Genomic DNA, 17,530 nt, shown 5'->3' on the forward strand with positions numbered 1-17,530 from the left:
TGCTTATTTTGCGCTCGCGACGCGACGCATTCCGCCCGTCTCCGAGTGTCTTGTCTCCGATCGTGGTCGTGTTTTCTTTTGACTTCGATGCTTGCTCGATTTTTCCCACCCATGCCCTCGGGTGCGACGGATATTTTCTGCCTCAGTTTGATGTACATATGTCCGTGTGTGTGTGTGTGTTTGTGTCTTGATCAGTTTTTTATTGCCCTGGGTGGCGCTTAGGGTTTACTGGCAAAGTCCACAGTTGTGCGCTTTCTTCGAAAAATGTCTTAGATAACGTACAGGCAAGCGGTCTGGGTGGCCGGGGGTGAGGCAGGAATCGGGCGTAAGAATCCCCCTCTCTTTTTTATCTCGTTTGTGGGGTTAAATAGACGAGTCGCCAGAGGACGACGGCGCGGCTGCACGTTGCAATAAACGAGAATATATATTGTCTTTCGCGGACATTGATGCCGTGATGAGGTAATAATATTTTAACGGTTCATCACGCTGTGATCATACAGCTTTAGGGGTGGATGGGACGATGGGGGCTATGTGTATTTCTGCTACGTTGTTTTTGTTTTGTTATTTGGAGATGCGGGTGGACAAGAACGAAAGTACGGTTTTTGTTGTTTATTGCTGATCGATGTTGTCGAATCGTAACTGATTTGCTGATCATTACTCACTTTTGTCGGTTTGAACTATGAAAAAATGAATAATTAGACTAACATTTCACTGAGGCAGTTTAACATTTAATCTTTAATGAGTTTGGGTAACACCACGTTTTAGTAAACAATCAATTGTACAAATCTGTATATAATTGCCAAAAAAATGCACGCAATTTTTTTCCAAATGTACAGAATCTCATTAACACAATATTTACCAGAATAATGAATTAGTTATGTCGGTAATATGTAGAAAAATATTTTAGATGATGGTAAATTATTTACGAAGAAAAATAATATCAATCAAAAGTGGGAATGAATGTCATTTCCCCTTTTCAATATATTTCTCTGTACTCTTTTCGACATTTGTAATCTATGAAAAATAAGTTAGCAAATTGTTTTGTCTTTCTAATTTAAAAAATTTATAATATTTAAGCTGCATTATAAAAAAGATAGATCATCTGTAAAGTACTTAAAACGAGAACATACAAGGGCAAAAATGCTACGAGCTGGCAAATCCTCAATTTGTCTATATCTATTTTAGGCTTTTCTGGTAAAAAAATAAAATGCCGAATCAGGAAGATTGATCCTAAAATTGAAAATAATCAACTTTTGCTTAGGCAAAAGTTATGCCCCTTCCAACTCAATCACCTTTTGAAAATGTTCGCGTTTGCGTCTAAGAGAGATCCTCATTTTTATGCTCGAATTTATGTATGCTCTTGGCTTGCGATTCATTTTACAATACTTTGAAGATTTGGCTTGCTTATAATGTTACTTTCAGTTTCGTTAGTGATGTTGCGTGTTAAAGAGTTTGCTCTATATTTTATTAAATCGTTTTTGTTTTTAGTTACTATTTGTAATTGGCTTGTAAATGTTTTAAGTAGTTTGAAAATAAAAATAATAAAAATAAAATAGATCCAAATTTGAACGGAATGTCGAGATCTCTCGTGCAATGATTGCGGCTTGCTTCTATTTCCCCTTTGCTTTCACCTCCTTCCTTCTCCCCATACCTACCGTTCACGTCGGTCGCCCTCCAGTGCCATTCCGAATCGGGTTTAGCTCTCGTTTATTCAATTTCCTCCACGCAAGCGTTCGCTTTCCGGTGTGGAATTTAGAAGCAGCGCCAAATTATGTACGTGCCGCTCGCATCATCATCCCGTGCGCTCTAAACCTGTTTGGCTTTCTTTTTCTTTTTACAATACAACCAAACCATTAAAAGACAACACGATTTGACGAACCCCCCGCGGGCTGAACGAAGGGGGCAAAGCGTTTTTTTTACTCTTACTTTTGAGGTTCCTCGAGGGGTGCGGCGGCAAGTGTCAGATATTATTATATATGTTTTTTCTCCTTAACTCCAACTAGTAGTACAATCCTACATCATGTAGGTAGTAGTGATGATGTGAGCAACCTACTACCAACTGTGCGTGCGTGCTTGAACACGATGTTCGCATACCACTAAGTAAAAAACTCGCGAACAAATTGCTAAACCAGCCTTTCGGTTGTAAACGTGATGGCACTCGTAGGATAAGGAAAGAGAACTTGAGAGCGCAGATCTGGTGGCGCTAAGGAAAAGATTTATTTTACGATCGGCAGTCCGAAAGTGCCGATCTGCGACGAGTGATGAGGACTCCCGCCTCTTAATGCTTGCCACCAGCATTCGGCATTGGCAGTTGGGCCTACTATCAGCACCCGGTTGTGCGTCTTGGGCGTCGATGATCATGCACCGGTCGCCTTATCTCTCCCCCCGCGTGGCAAGCGATTGTGGCCTGTTTACGAATTCCTATTTTTCGAGCAAGAGTTCAAAAGAATAAGCAGAAGAAAAAAATCATACCCATACACTGCCACTCGACAAAAATCTCAAGACCCCCAGACACCATCACCCAACGCATGCAAAAAAAAAGCCTGCTTTAAACGATCGAGCAACAAATCCACTTCTCACTTGCTGGGTTCCCCCGTTCTTTTGGCGCCTTGTCGTGAGAGTTTGGCGAGATGGTGTGTTTTTTTTATTCCGGCATTCTCGTATTTGTGTTGGAGTTCTGGGAAGGGTGCGTTGGGTTTAATTTCCATTCCTTCGATTTACGACCACCAGCAGCAGCTTCCGAAGCCGGCTAGAGATTGTTGCCGAGCTGAAGCTGGACCGACGTTTGATCGCATGGATGGATAGTCAAAAAGATATAAATCACAGACGATCATGGGAAAACTCGGGCTGAAAGTGGAAAATGGACTGCTTGCCAGGTGTAGGTGCAGGAGGTAACGGACACGCCATGCTTGAAATAAAAAAACGATAAAATGAGAGTTTCGATTATGGGTTGGAACATTTAAAGCGCGCACTCCGGATGAGATATGATCGATACCAATGCCGCATGAAGGTGTCGGTGGGAGGAAAGAAGGAAGTGCCATCGGAGGACAGGCCATTAAGTCATTCCCGCGATGCGTTACGTTGCGGAAAAACGTTATATTTCCTGCTCGTGCAAACCTTCCTCATCTTTTTCTTGCTTGAGAATTTGAATTGATAGATCCACTTTGTTCGGAATCATCCGAGGACGATGATTCATAGGATGGTAAATTAATGTCGTGGATTCATCAGGACATCAGGTGGCTCGGGAGAGGCAATCTCGATTGCAGGAAGTTTTAATTACACTCGTTATTTTCTTATAGCTTTGAAATTCTGTAGTTTTTCCATTCAATCCATTTTAAACTTTATTTTTTGTGACTTTATTTTGTTTTGTAATCATAAGTAATTTTCCAATCATATTATATTTGATAACACAGAGAAGTATTAAGTCTAACATTCGAAATGTTAGCATGTTTGGTTTGTCAATCGACACCTAACGGCTGCCGTTTTTTGTATCGTCGATCCAATATTTTGTGTGCAACAAATGGGGATTGCAGTCCGTTGATGGGAACAGGAATGAATGTAATATATTGCAGTTCGCCCCCCAGGACCACACACATCGTGTGGTGAAAAAACAACGAAACGAAAAAGAAGAAGTACGGTCCGAAGAAAAACGTCAGTCGCTCGATGATGTCTTAACTTTGGCGTCTTCTCATAATCTTTCATGCCTGCAGTGTGAGTGTGTTTGATTTTCCCTTTCGCTGGTATTTATTTCGCATCGTTTTTCTTCCTCCCGCAGCGTCTCTGCCGTAACCTTGTAAACATAAGAAAAATGCAGCGAATCGAACCATAGAAAGACGACGAACGAGAAAACAGAAACGGCGCTTCAGGGATTACAAAACGTACAATTAGCAATCTTTTATGCATTGAATTTTACGTTCCGGTTTTTTTTTCGTTTTTGATTCGTTGTCTCGTGGGGTATCATTACTGCAGCTCCGATATGTTGTTTGTCTGCAGGATGAAACAATAGGGGTATAATCCGGATTAAGCCATTACATTGCTTTGTCAATATTGGAGATTGTGCTTTACAATAACTGTTGCTGTACATTCGCTAAGATCCCATTGAAACTTGGTGGTGAATGCAGCACCTGTGACGGGTTTTACCTTTTTATTTCGGTGCATTACAACAACTGAAGGAGGAGGAAATATTGTGTATTGCCATTGACTCATCTTCTCGGTTCTTTTCCGTCGACATTGCCAGACACTTGAACAGCAATGATTCAATCGGGATACCACAGATAAGGGACCGATGAAAAATAATTAAAACAAAAATTAACGACCGCGGGAAGAGCTTGTGCGATAATGTGATCGGGTGTCGTGCAAAAATCGATGAACGTTATTTTCGTACGAGTTTTTTTTTTGAGAGGGAAACAGTAGTGAGGACATGGCGCCGGCAATGTTTGGTGTGCTGTTAAGAACACTATGGGTGGCCCCGGTAATGGTTTGCTCTAATGGTGGTTTTTTTCACTTGTATTGGTATAATTCTTTGATTTAGTGCATATTCGTTTGAAAGAATGTCGAATGCGAGATAAAGGAGGAGCACGTGGTTATCAACGTTGCAGAAGCGATAACAAACCCGATTGTTCGGTAACATCTTCCGATCTGAAGTGGATGTTCCGAGTTCGTGCAATACCGTATGGAAGAAGAGATTGCATTTTATGCCAAATATTATTCCTGTTCCAATTAATATTACCTTTCGGTGAGGTAATGGCCGCGTTTTGGGGATTGTTGTGAGCGTTGCCTGGAATTCATTTCCGACAGGTCACGTTGATTACGCTGATGAGGATGATGGGCCGTTGTGGGAGGTGTGTTGATGATGGACCGGTGTAGCGCCCTCTTATCACGTTGCTTATGAAATCCGTAATGTGTTATTTGCAAATCAAAAAAAGAACTAAAGGTAAAGTGGCTAGACTGAAGCAGGCACCTAGCAAGAGTAGGAAACAGGCGTACCTGTAAACCAAACAGTGTTTTCCGTCAGTCGCGTAGTTATTTACTGTTTATCGCTGGTGACAAAACTCATTCCTCCCTTGTTCTTTTCTATTACTTGTTATTTATTTTCTATCACTTTTTAGTGACTAGAATCTCACTTGATCCCGTCGTCGTGTTTGGCCCTGCCTTAAGCAATCCACGGCGTAGTGCTCGCTTCCAGTGCCACACGGAGACATTGGGTTTCCTTTCCGTTGTGTGCACTCGCAATCCATGCGAAACGGCGGACATGAAGATGGCGAATTGTTTTCGCCCGTCTGCATGGTGGTCCGGCGAATGGCTCGGCGCCAGACTCGTTTAGTCGTTTTGGGACGGAAGTGCCGGCGCCGGTATTATTTTCTTTCGGAAGCGCGCCCTCGTTCCATTTTGTGGCGGGGTGGAGCCGGCCGGATGGTTCAGTGGTGGATAACTATAATGGGGACAAAAAAAAAGGGGGGGAACAACCGTAAAAGCAACCCCTCAAAACATCATCCAATGGGGACAAGAACATACACGTTCTATGAGGAATAACGCGATCGAAAACGTAATCCATCATTATGAGACGATTATCTGTTTACTTGTTCGCTGCTGTGGAAGTGTTCTAGGTGTGACAGGAAATCGGATACTTGCCAAAAATCTAACACCAACGAGTACTAGCTGTCAAAGGGAAAAAGAACGATGTCGTCTTTGAAAAGCATGATATCAAATGAAAAGAAAACATTAAAACAACAACTCAATTACACGCGTCAACATGGTGTTACCAACACACGGGGTCCATTTTTTACCCTAAGAGTAACAAATAAAAAAAGATCGTTTTCAGATTTATTTCACATTTTTTACAGAACGTTAGAAAATGGAAAACATAATAAGAAGTAAAAGAACTGCAACTAAACAGAGTTGTCCAAAAAGGTTTCCACGAAATTGATGTAGAAGACATCACATTAAATGTGATCAGTGTAGTTCTGTTGAATGAATTCAATTTACTTTTATTGAAAAGATCAGTTGTACGGTTTCATGACGATACCTTCTTTACTTGTTTATTATCATTTTTCTCGCCTTCGAGCGTAACCTTTCCAGCAGATTCGCGTCGATTTTCTTCGAATTGTTTGTCCTCTCGTTAGGCAGAACGTGTCGAAGCACTTGACATTGATACTGTTTTCCACTGTTGTGCTTTCGTGCCAGCGTGCTTTCTACCGAAAGGGGATTTTTCTCGACTGATGGTCCATTAGGTCGAGCAATAAGTTCAACCGTGAAAATTTTATACAAACGAGAATAAAAAGAAACACAATAACACCAAATCCAGATATTTGAAGGAACTTTTACTCACCCTGCCTGCTGCTGGAGGAAATTGAAAACTTACAACTGTCTGCTCCAATTCGAAATTCGTTGGTTTTGGAATGCGGATTTGGTGAAACCAACCTTGATCAACTCCCGGTTGGGGCTGCGGTCGGTTTTCCTTTCCGAAAGGCTTCCATTTTTTCCTCAGAGTTTTGCTTTTGGTTTGGTACACTTTTGCAAAATGCTGGGCCGTGAAACCTGCGGAATAATAGTAAAGTGAAGGAAAAGTAGCATAACGAGGAAGAAGAAGAAATCATACAACGAATACAACCTGCCGCAGCCGAAAATGGTGCGTGAGAGAGTAACGCTGGTGGTTGGTTAAACCACAAAATGGAAATAAAATTATCATTAGCAACACCTTTGCTGGAAATGCTCTCACTCCAAGGGTAATCAGCGAAGGGATGGATTGGAAGTGGGAGCGGGTTGCGTAGGGGCAACGCACCGGCCAAGGTGATCATGCAAGATCATGCTGTAGTTGAAAAGTATCTAGAAACAGTGATGTACGTAAATCAAAATGCATGCACATATTGAATAGTAGCTAACATCTTTATTTGCTGTCTATCTTCACTCTAATTCAGTTGATTTAAAGATATTATTATTAGAAATTTTTTGCATCCATTTTGAGTTTTTTGTGTATACAATACTAGCGGGAATGTATTTTATAAATATTATAAATGGTGTTTTTTTTATTTTACCTTGTTTTAAAGCTGTCTTTTAGAACCTGCTTCCATTCATGACACATTATATCTTTCTTAGTTAAGTTTCGCCGAGTCTCATAAAGAAACAAATCATGTACATAAGCTCATTCAAGCATTTGCCTTGTAAATTGGGCGATCTAACGGTTAGAAACAAATAAGTTAAACTGCAAAAGATCACCCAACAGCATGGGTTGATAGTTAATATGGGTGACCATACACTAGCGATTTTAAATGCTAACTTTCTCAAATCCTCTCATTTCCATTCTAAGCATCTATCAAACCACACACAATGGGTTAAAAATGAGCATAGTCCAAAGTGCCGGATCGCATGCAGCGATGGGTTTGATTGTGTTCATTGTTGCCAATATATTACAAATGCTCGCTTTTAAAGGCACCCCTGCACCCGGGGGTTCATTGCCAGCTGTGCCAATGTTTGTGCCACGGCTATAATAACATTGCCTTGGTCCAGTGCTTTGGATTACCATGCTGAGGCACACCAATGCCTGCCCGGAAGCATAGGCGTCGTTCCGTTAGGTTCGCGGGGGGATGATGTTTTTTTTTACCTTCTCTATTTTCTCGCGGAACCTCAACCTCTCCCGGATAGATCGAAACACTGTGCACTGTAATGATTTATTTGCCGTTGAAGATGTAAATCTACAACTGACCAGTTTATTTGTTCTATTGATTTGCCGCTTCGCAGTGGTTGCGCCAATTTATGAGGAAAAATCATTCTTCCCGAGTAAAGGTCTCGCTATTGCAGTATGGGAATTAGGTGGAAATTACCGTTATTAATGCAAAGCGTGCTTTAGGTCAGCGGCTCACGTGATAGGTTCTGATAACGGACAAATGATGGATGCATGGAGAAATGTTATGTGTCGTTTTCGATTTTTAAATCGAATTTCTTAATTTATCGAATATTTGCTAATTTTATTCCGTGCAATAACTCTATATCTCTATAAACAACAATTTGTGTTAACCATTTGACATGTGTGTTTTCGCTATTTCAGGGGTCGGCATACATTTCCTAAAAGGGCCAGATGATTAAAACGTAACTGAAAGCGCGGGCCGGATGCCCTAAACGATGATAATATATTTTAAAATTAGTACACTTTTGAATGGAGTATTAGCTTTCTAAATAGTAAAGTTATAGAAGTGTTAAAAGACAACATATTTTCGTTTTTTTTAAATTTTAACAAGAATATCTCATTCAACGATTACAAATCAAACCTGACTTCATGAACAAATTCGGCAAATTCATCTCATTTGAATGTTTTGTATGATGCACGAAAATTTTCTAACGGGGCGCACTTCGCCGACTCCTGCGCTATTTGAAACACCTAAAAATGCATACCTAACTCTTATCTAGATGGTCGACTTTTGGAGATTGAAAATGCAATGTAGTTTGTCAGAAATTTTGAATAATTGAAAGAGCAGTTATACAAATTTTTTTCTGGAAAGGAAATTTCCACGTGGTGAGGATTAGATTTAAAATCAGAACAAAAATAGACTGAAATGGAGTAACGAAGTACAAGTTAGGGGTAATTTTTGTGGCTATTGAATGCAATATTAATACTGTATGTTTTTTGTCCTACTCATGCGGCTAATTTGTGATGATTTTATTTGATTTTTAAAAATATTATTTGGAACGATTTTATTACGTTAAATGATTTCAATTTGGGTTTTGAACGTTTTTTTTTTTGGATAAAATGTTTTTCACCGCTTGTAATAAGCCAACTTTACGTACGAACTCTCTACCGAACTCAGCTCATTTTACATTCAAAACTCTCGTCGATAGTTTGTTGAAAACTCATTTCAGTTCATCAACTGACCGTGTGGGGACGTAATCAAATCGGACGGGAAAAGTTTGGAAAATGGTTGAGCTAAGGCGAAGGCAACGCAACCGCTGGGATCCCGCTAAGGCGGCCGGGCAGAAGGAGGAGGGATATGTTTATGTATATATTATTCTGCACCTGGAATCGCTTTTCGCAGCAATCTCTACCGGTGGTAGTGGCACCCGGTGCCACGATGCACGATACGGACGGATCAGGCGTGTTGCCACCAGCAGTAGGTCAGACATGCAGCCAGTGTGTTGTTGGTCGTTTGGGTGAGGGAGATTGGAAAGTTTTCCGCCAACAAGGGTGTGAGGTGAGGTGAGGTTAGGGTTGAGCTGGTTGGCATTGGGGCCGGTCGGTGGGGCGGAGAATTAACGAACCGTATCAGAACGACTCGGTACCGTTGGCGAGCGACCGATTCCACGATATGGTCATGACATCCGTGACGCACTGCAGCTTGGCTACTCTGGATGTCTGAACCTGAATCAGACTCAAACACACACACACCGTACCACCACACTCCAGAGTGATTCGGAGGTGCTGGACCATAGATAAATTTTACTAAGAGAAACATCACCCTCGTGGAGGGGAACTGGCGACCGTTTGACATTATTCTTATCCCTCGGGTGCTCCACGACTCTCCGGCGGGGTAAGGTGCAGGGGATTCTGCACGGTTGGATGAAATTGTAAAGCGTCTGGCCCAGATTCTGCACCGACGGACGGACGGACGTATCAACTCCGCTGGCCGGATTCGGGTATTCCCCTCCATCATGCATTGTTCGTATTGGAAACGACACTAAACACTCCACCCTCAGACGAGAGGACATCAACCCGCTACGGTACGGGGAGCCTGGTGGAATTATGTAGGCGGCCCTGAAACCCCCTGATGGTGTGTTTGCATGCATGTTTGCTCAGAGGACTTGCTCTTCCCGGGATTCTTTTCAATTTCGACGCGCTGCAATAATGGTGATTGCGGTGTACTCCAGATGTGTCTTGCGACATAGTTTTCTCGGGCACAGGTTCTTTTTTTCTTTATCCCTTCTGTTTGCCGTGCTTCTTCTTGGTGCTCTTGTGCCTGGACTAAACTGTGCCATGCCATGGGGCGGTGCGGTACACCCAACCGTCCACATCGGGACGGTGTATCTGGAGACTCATCAGGGCCGTCTGGAACTGGAATGCCCGGTTCAACTCGAGAGCTAAATTAACATCTTGGCTTCTGTGGGCAAGAGCACTGCTCTCCAATTCTTGCGCCAAATTAATAGCCCTTTGTCGGAGTGTGGTTTATTTGACGGAGCAAACACATACACAGACGCACAGAAGTATGAGAGATTTTGAAAGTTTGATTATGCTTCTTTTGTGCGAGCAAACTCTGGAGGGCATTTAAGGCAAACATGCGCGAATCAAGCAAGATGAAACGTTTTGGTCTGAAATGAATGGCTATGCAATGTGAAGCAGAAAGTCGTATGAGTCAGAGTACTAACGATGCTTGCAATTGCTTTGTCGGCTGTGTGTAAACTTCACGCACATGTCTGTTCATTCAAGAGGTTATTTCACCCTTTTGTAGGTTCAATTTGTGGGCCAATGAGATGGAAAATATTCTTTTTGAAATATTCTATACGATACATTTGATTGTTTTATTGATTCTTTTAATAATTTTGTTAAGAAGAGTTTCTTGTTTCATTTTTCGTTGTATTCGTATTAAGCTTTAATTTTTGTTATGAGTTTTATTTACACTTTCCTGTTTGGTGTTATTGAACTTTATTATTGATGAATATTTGGTTAGAAAAGACTAGAAATTTTAATCCATTCCAAGCATCCCACGGCTTATCTTTTTCCCTTATTAAAGTTGGCATCAAATTTGGATAGATATAAATGTAACACAAACAAAGTTGTAATCAAACTATTTGACCAAAGTTAAAAAGAGTATACATTCGTATAAATGTGCGTTTGCCCATGGCATCTTCCGCGTTATGTCTGACGTAACACGCGACATTAACCATAATGGTGTACGCATTATGTCAACCGACGGAATAAAGTTAACTCATCGAATCAACTGAAGTAGCGGAGCATACCCGCGGAGGAGGAAGTCTTGCCTTCGTCGTACGTGCTTGTAAATGGTGGCCTTTCAATGGATTCCTCGATTCATTCGGGGACCAAAGCAACGGCTGTGCGATGCACCACCCGGCGGAACCGTTACCGTGGTCGGTCAGTCGATTCTGTTCATCAAGAAAGTCACGTATGGATGCATAGGTCTCGTTGAGCGTATTACTTCCCTTTGAAGCCCACCAGTCTGAATGTTTGATTATTTTATTGTCGCTTATTGTCACGCATCGTGGACGACCGACGGTTTTGTTGGAATCTGTAACATTTCCGTCGATTCTTTCCTGAAAAAGAAGGCACACTTGTTGGTGGGCAGGGCTCGTTTCTTTAATGACATGTTTATGGCTGTTAGTGTGATGTTTTAGGCCACATTCAATGACAATAATTTCCGTAGATAATGCGGCATGTAATAGGTTTGTTGTTTCTAAAACTAAATGCCTTTCTCGTTATCTCTGTCTTCTAACCCATTTATGTTAGTTGTATGATTGCAGCTTTAACAAATTTTTATCTAATTTCCCAACATGTTTATTTCTTGCAGGACTACCAGATCCATTTGCGAAGATCACCGTGGAAGGAACGCGCCAGGAGTACACGACCGAGATCTGCAAGGCATCGCTCGATCCACTATGGAACTCGCACTACGATCTGTTCCTCGGCAAGAACGACAACATCATCATCTCCATCTACAACCAGCGGAAGATGCACAAGCGTCAAGGCTTTCTGGGTTGCGTGCGGATAGTAGCCTCCAGCATCCAGCTGTTGCGTGACACGGGCTGTAAGTGCGGGATCATGGGAAGAAACCAGGGGAAAGCATTGTTCACTGAAGAGGAGGTTGTTTCGCACAAGACACAATACCGCCACTCTTCGGGGTTCGGGGAAGGTTAGCAGGTGTTTTGGTGATGAAAGCAGAAGTGAAAATTCAGTTTATTTTAATTACACCTGCGTAGCCTTTGCCAACCGGGACGCGTATTGAAACGCGTTGCTTTCCTTAAAACGCTTTTTCATTCAACAGAGCCCGAGAGCATCATCTTTTGTTTTTTTTTCCCCCCGAATGGCACTTGGTGCATGCTTTATGCGAAAAGAAAGGTGCTATGCGAAAGCATGTTCTCTACCTTACCTCTTGGGAAAAGAGTGTCTCCTGGAGTGTTAAAGCAAGCTGTACACCAGCAGTGCACATGGTGACATCTGCACGCACCAAAGAGGATGCACTGTGGAACTTTTGAAAAATTGCTTGTTATATTAAAATTGAAAAAAGAAAATCGAATGAGAAATGCTACTTAGTTCAACGTGCTTATCAATTAAGTGAATAGAATAGTTTACCAAAATCATATCGACATTTAATTATTGGCTCATATCCAATGGTATTAAATCTGTTAGTCATAGGCCTAATAATAGATGGAATGGCATGAGGAATTGTTTAATTTTAACGATGGTTATAAAAAATTGATCACCAATTTCCATTGACCTGGGGCATCGCGATTGGCCTGGGTGCGTAACGATCTCTTGTTGTAATATTAACGATCGTTTATTTTTAAGCGAACGAATGATAAATGAATCCTGTTAGCACAGAAAAGAGAGAAGAGAAGAGCCAGATCGATAACGTAAAAGCCAAAAAGGGGAACTTTAGCGATGAGCTGACTGGTCGCCGGAATCCAAGAAGCGATGACCCCTGAGATTTTCCACCGGGTCGAAGGTATAAATAATTAGGACATTTTCTGGCAAAATACGAATGAAGTCTAAAATTTCGCTAAACATATGAACCCAATGAACGCAAAGAAAAAGGGTTAACAGAAAATTGTTGATTAAAGACGGACAGATTAAATGACGGTTAAATAAACGAATCTGTATGCGACTCCATTTAATGTTTCAAAAAGAAACAAATGTAATAAGTGCAATGAGTGTAACATATTTTATGCTAAACATGAATTTTAAAATGGGCGCTTTAAAGAAGAAGAAGAAATGTATTGTTGTACAATTGATAAGTACGAAGATAAGTAAAAGATAAACCTTACTTTGAAAAAATATTTTTGCTAAATTTTATCTCTTACTCGCCAGAGCTCCCTCTTTCGTTTCATTTAAATCCATTTGTGTCAATTGGAATTTGCCTCTTGTCCACTGGTACGTCACCTCGAGTCTCACTGTGCATGTGCTCTCTAAGGGTGGAGGCAGAAATCACACATCCCTTTCGCAGTAAATATTCCAACAAGTCGACCTTGAATGCAAGGCATGTGCGCACGTTGATTGCACTGCACCATCTTGCTGCACCCCTGACGACGTGTCGATTTTGATGCCGTGCGTTGGAAAGTGGGCCAAATCTGGCCCCACACGAGAGGAATGCCTTGTCTGGCGATGGTTAAATATTTTCCCGCACTGCTAAACGCCACTTGAATGTCCTGCACATCATGCATTGGCAAGAGTTGGCGAGACGATTACAAGATCCTATGTGGACGTGGAGCGACGGCTGGAGAACAGTTGAGGGAACGTGCCACGAGAACTTCCCAGGGTGAAACTGTTTGACATGCCGTTAGAGCGCCCGAGAGTGCGCAGCTTCTTGTTGTAACCCTGTGAAGTAATTTGTCAATGGCGAATTCATTTTCCGTTTAAGCTGCCTCTTGTGCATCGCTGAGTGGTAACCTTCGTTAAAATGACGACCCGTTTCGGGTCCCGGGTCGTCTGGTTGGCTAATTTCTCTCCAACGCCGACGGCTGGCGCTTCTTTTCTTTTGTCAGAAACTGGTGGAGAAACTAGGTGCTATAAATTAATTAATTCTGCTCCGCTTTTCTGACGGGCCGAGATTATTATGATGGGCATCATCATCATCATAATCATCTTGGTGAAATGGTACCTTTGAAAGAGTGTTGTGCATCTGCCCTTTGGAGCATTCCGTCAGCTCTCGAGGTAGGGCCGAAGAGGAAAAATAAAACTCCCCGAACGAGCAAGTTGCCCTCCGACCATCTGGCCGTCGGCCTGGAAGCGACCGTTTTCGCACAATGCACTATTTACTACTCATTAGCGCAGGCATCCAGCTTCACTAATTGGGGGTAGTCGACGATTTAGGGTGTTTCTTTCTTTCTCCGCTTCGTACTTCTTGACCCTAAGGGTTTTTCACTTCCAAAGCAACGTTTTTTTTTTTTGTAGTTGAGGATCGGGTTTATAGTGCCTTACGGCACGATGTTTTTGCTTCGTTGCCTTCCATAATTAATGCATCATTGTTTCACGTTCCTTTTCATCTCGCAGACCAACGGTTGGAGCTGGTGAAACGTTCCCAGGATGATCCGGATCCGGTCAAGGGTCAAATTATCGTGTCGCTGATGTCACGCGACAGCGTTACCGGCGGTACGCCACTGGCCATCGTCGGGCCGGCCGGGGATGTTCGCGTACCGGATGATGACGATTCGGCCGATGCGCTGATCGATGATCCACAGCATCAGCATCATCACCATCATCATCACCAGCCACAGCAGCAACCGCAACCGCAACCGCAGCAGCAGCAACCTTTACCCCAGGGCTGGGAGGAGCGTTCGGCGTCGAACGGTCGGTCGTACTACGTGAACCACTACACCAAAACCACACAGTGGCTACGGCCGACGGAGCCGGCCGGCCCACAGCAGCAGTCACCGAATGGAGTGGTTACAACGCAGACCAACGGTATCGTGAATGTAACTGGCGGTAGTCCGACCAGTGTGACCAATGGGAGTGCCGATGGTGGTCCCACCACGATACCACCAGGCCCGTCCAAGTCGGCCACCAGCAACAGTATCAACAGCATACAATCGAACGACTCCGGCAGTCGGCGGCACTCGACGGAAATATTGCTCAGCTCGAACAACAAGGAAAATTGTAATAACCATGGGAAGGAGCGGCCCGGGAAGGACATCGAAAGCGGTGGGGGAGTTGGTGGTGGTGGTGGTGGTCCATTGATAAATGGCAGTGGGGGTAGTGGCGGTCCCGGTGGTGTTACCCCGACCGCCGTCGCGCACAAACAGCAGCGAAACGATGCGAAAAGCCCAGTGCGAATTCAGGACGAGTCGATCCTGATAACACCCGGCTCGTCCAATGCAAGCCCGCTGAGTGAAATCAACAGTCCGATAGCGTCGTCCAAGCAGCAACAACAGGACATCTCGCCCCGTACGGGAAACGGTGGAAGGTATGGTGATTTCGATAACATCACAAGAGGAAACGACTGTGTGTAAACTTTAAATTTAAGCAAAGTGATCTACCAGCTAATTTAAATGAATTTCGAATAGCCCTATTTACCTATTAACTATTTCAATAGTAACATGGTTTGGTACAGAATTGTATCCTTTTTTTTCCAAAGTGAAATTAATTTTTCCAAGCTACTTAAAACAATGGGGTTTCAGAAAGAGTGCAGGTAAAAAAATAAAATTGAATAATCTGGGTTGAACAATTCTCTGCTAGTTCGACATCCCCTATTCCAACTCAGTAAAGTTCAATCATCATGCGAAACAGTTGAATTTGTTTGCATAACAATAAAGTAGATATACTAAATGAAATGGGAAATTAAACAAACCAATCGCGATTCCGACAGAAGGGTATCGTTTGACGGATAATTAGTTAGCCGCGCAATGGTTTGTGCGAGTAATTAATCATATCACGTGCTAATATTCGATTCTTTCTCATCACGCAGGGAATCAACCAATCCACCAGTCTCCGGCATGACGAATGCCATCGGATCCCTATCGATCGACTCACCCGTCTCCGTGCGCTCGCCGCCCGGAGTGAACGGCATCGGAGCGGGTGGAAACACACCCAACGGACATGTGAATGGTTCCGGCGGGTATGGCAGCCCGAACCACCAGCAGCAACGAAGCGGCGAACATAATAACGCTTCCGGCGGAGGACAATCGCACCAATCAAAGCCGACAGTGCCTTCGTATTTGCCGCTGGCGGCGAGTAACAACAACAGCACCAGCAGCAGCAGCAACAACAACGGTGGGGGCAACAGCAACGTCAATGGTGGTAACAGCGTGCACAATGGTGGAAGTAATCATGCTGCCGCACCGGATACTGTTGGCGGAGGAGGGGGAGGTGGCGGTGGTGGTGGAGGTGGAGGTGGGAGTCGGTCGCATCATGGCACGCCGGCAAGTGAGACCGGTGGCCATCGAGAATCGTCAGCATCCCGTAATCGGACCCGATCGGCAAGGCACGGTGAAGAACCGTCCCGGCGTAGACCGTCCAGGGATAGGCCTCCGCGGCCAGCGATGGGTGGTATGCCGGGACATCACAACCAGATCCGTCCAGGTGTACCCTTCGTACGTCCGGCAGTCGATCTTCCACATGGCTATGGTAAGGAAAATTGTTACCGTACCGGTAGTTTTGTACTTTGTACAAAACATCTTTTGCGAATTCAACTTGTAATTGTGAATTCACCACATTCTTTTCTTTAAACATTTTATCAAAGAAGAATGCTGGCTTTAACCCTTGAATGTCTTAGCATATGACGTATTTCCTTCACCCTTTTATAGTTATGTTCTGTTTCTTAGTTAAATTTTTTTCGTTTGTTGCAATTGTTCGAATATTTTGGTTATTTTTCGAAACATTTAACTTTTTGAAATCAATAAATTACAATTGTCTTCTTCGGTCTTTGGTCAACCATCTTCAGTACGTTCCATTTGATGAAGTGACTTTGTCCAATGGCATTTGATAATGACAAAAAATTACCGCTCTCATTAAGCAATAACACGCGTCAATACTGTACCTCTGGATAGGCAATGATCAATACTAATGACATCCTTTCGTTTTGGTTACAGAAATTCGAACGACACAACAGGGCCAGGTCTATTTCTACCACATACCAACGAAGCAGTCCACCTGGCACGACCCACGGATACCGCGCGACTTCGACACGCAAAACCTTACGACGGAAACGCTCGGCCCACTGCCACACGGTTGGGAGCAGCGGCGAACTGCATCCGGGCGGGTGTACTTCGTCGATCACAACAACCGCACGACCCAGTTCACGGACCCGCGCCTAAACATGCACGTGCTGCAGATGCTCCGGCGGCAGAACAGTGCCGGTGTGTCGCCCTCGGTCACCAACAACAACAACAACACACCCGTCAACAACGCCGCCGGTCGGGGCTGTTCGATGGCTGCCCTATCCGGGGCGGGACCGCAAGTACCAAATGGTTCTTCGGCCGTTTCGAGCCGGCAAATCGTGATGGGAGTCGGTACGGACACCGCTCTCAGTGCTATTTCCAATGGAGTACGTAGCGTCAGTTGATTGTTGATTTCTTCTTGTACCGCTACTAACAGCTCTCTTCTTTCTCCCCATCTTGTGCAGGACACCACCGCGGTCACTCATTCACCGAGGGGTGGCGCAACGACTGTGGTTAACAACATTCCCGATCTACCGCAGGGCCTGATGGATAGTGCCGACCTTCTACCGAAGTATCGGCGCGATCTGGTTGGTAAAATAAGGGCCTTGCGGGCAGAGTTGCAGCTACTGCAGCCCCAGTCCGGCCACTGTCGATTGGAGGTGTCTCGAAATGAAATATTCGAAGAGAGCTATAGGTATGACGTGAAAAGTGCAACAGTGTT

At 43.7% G+C, this 17,530-nt stretch overlaps 1 protein-coding gene across 11 annotated transcripts in view; it reads left to right on the plus strand.

The window, feature by feature from the left end:
- LOC131258682 (E3 ubiquitin-protein ligase Smurf1) overlaps nucleotides 1-17,530 on the plus strand; it is a 31,915-nt gene that overhangs the window by 11,792 nt on the left and 2,593 nt on the right. For all 11 annotated transcript variants that reach the window (XM_058260043.1, XM_058260041.1, XM_058260044.1 and 8 more), the window contains 5 exons: nucleotides 11,508-11,744; nucleotides 14,207-15,116; nucleotides 15,618-16,276; nucleotides 16,741-17,195; nucleotides 17,274-17,503. In XM_058260043.1, the coding sequence (XP_058116026.1) occupies nucleotides 11,508-11,744; nucleotides 14,207-15,116; nucleotides 15,618-16,276; nucleotides 16,741-17,195; nucleotides 17,274-17,503 (2,491 nt within the window). The remainder of the gene's footprint in view (nucleotides 1-11,507; nucleotides 11,745-14,206; nucleotides 15,117-15,617; nucleotides 16,277-16,740; nucleotides 17,196-17,273; nucleotides 17,504-17,530) is intronic.

The sequence above is a fragment of the Anopheles coustani genome, chromosome 3 (assembly GCF_943734705.1).
Source record: "Anopheles coustani chromosome 3, idAnoCousDA_361_x.2, whole genome shotgun sequence".
Taxonomy (NCBI): domain Eukaryota; kingdom Metazoa; phylum Arthropoda; class Insecta; order Diptera; family Culicidae; genus Anopheles; species Anopheles coustani.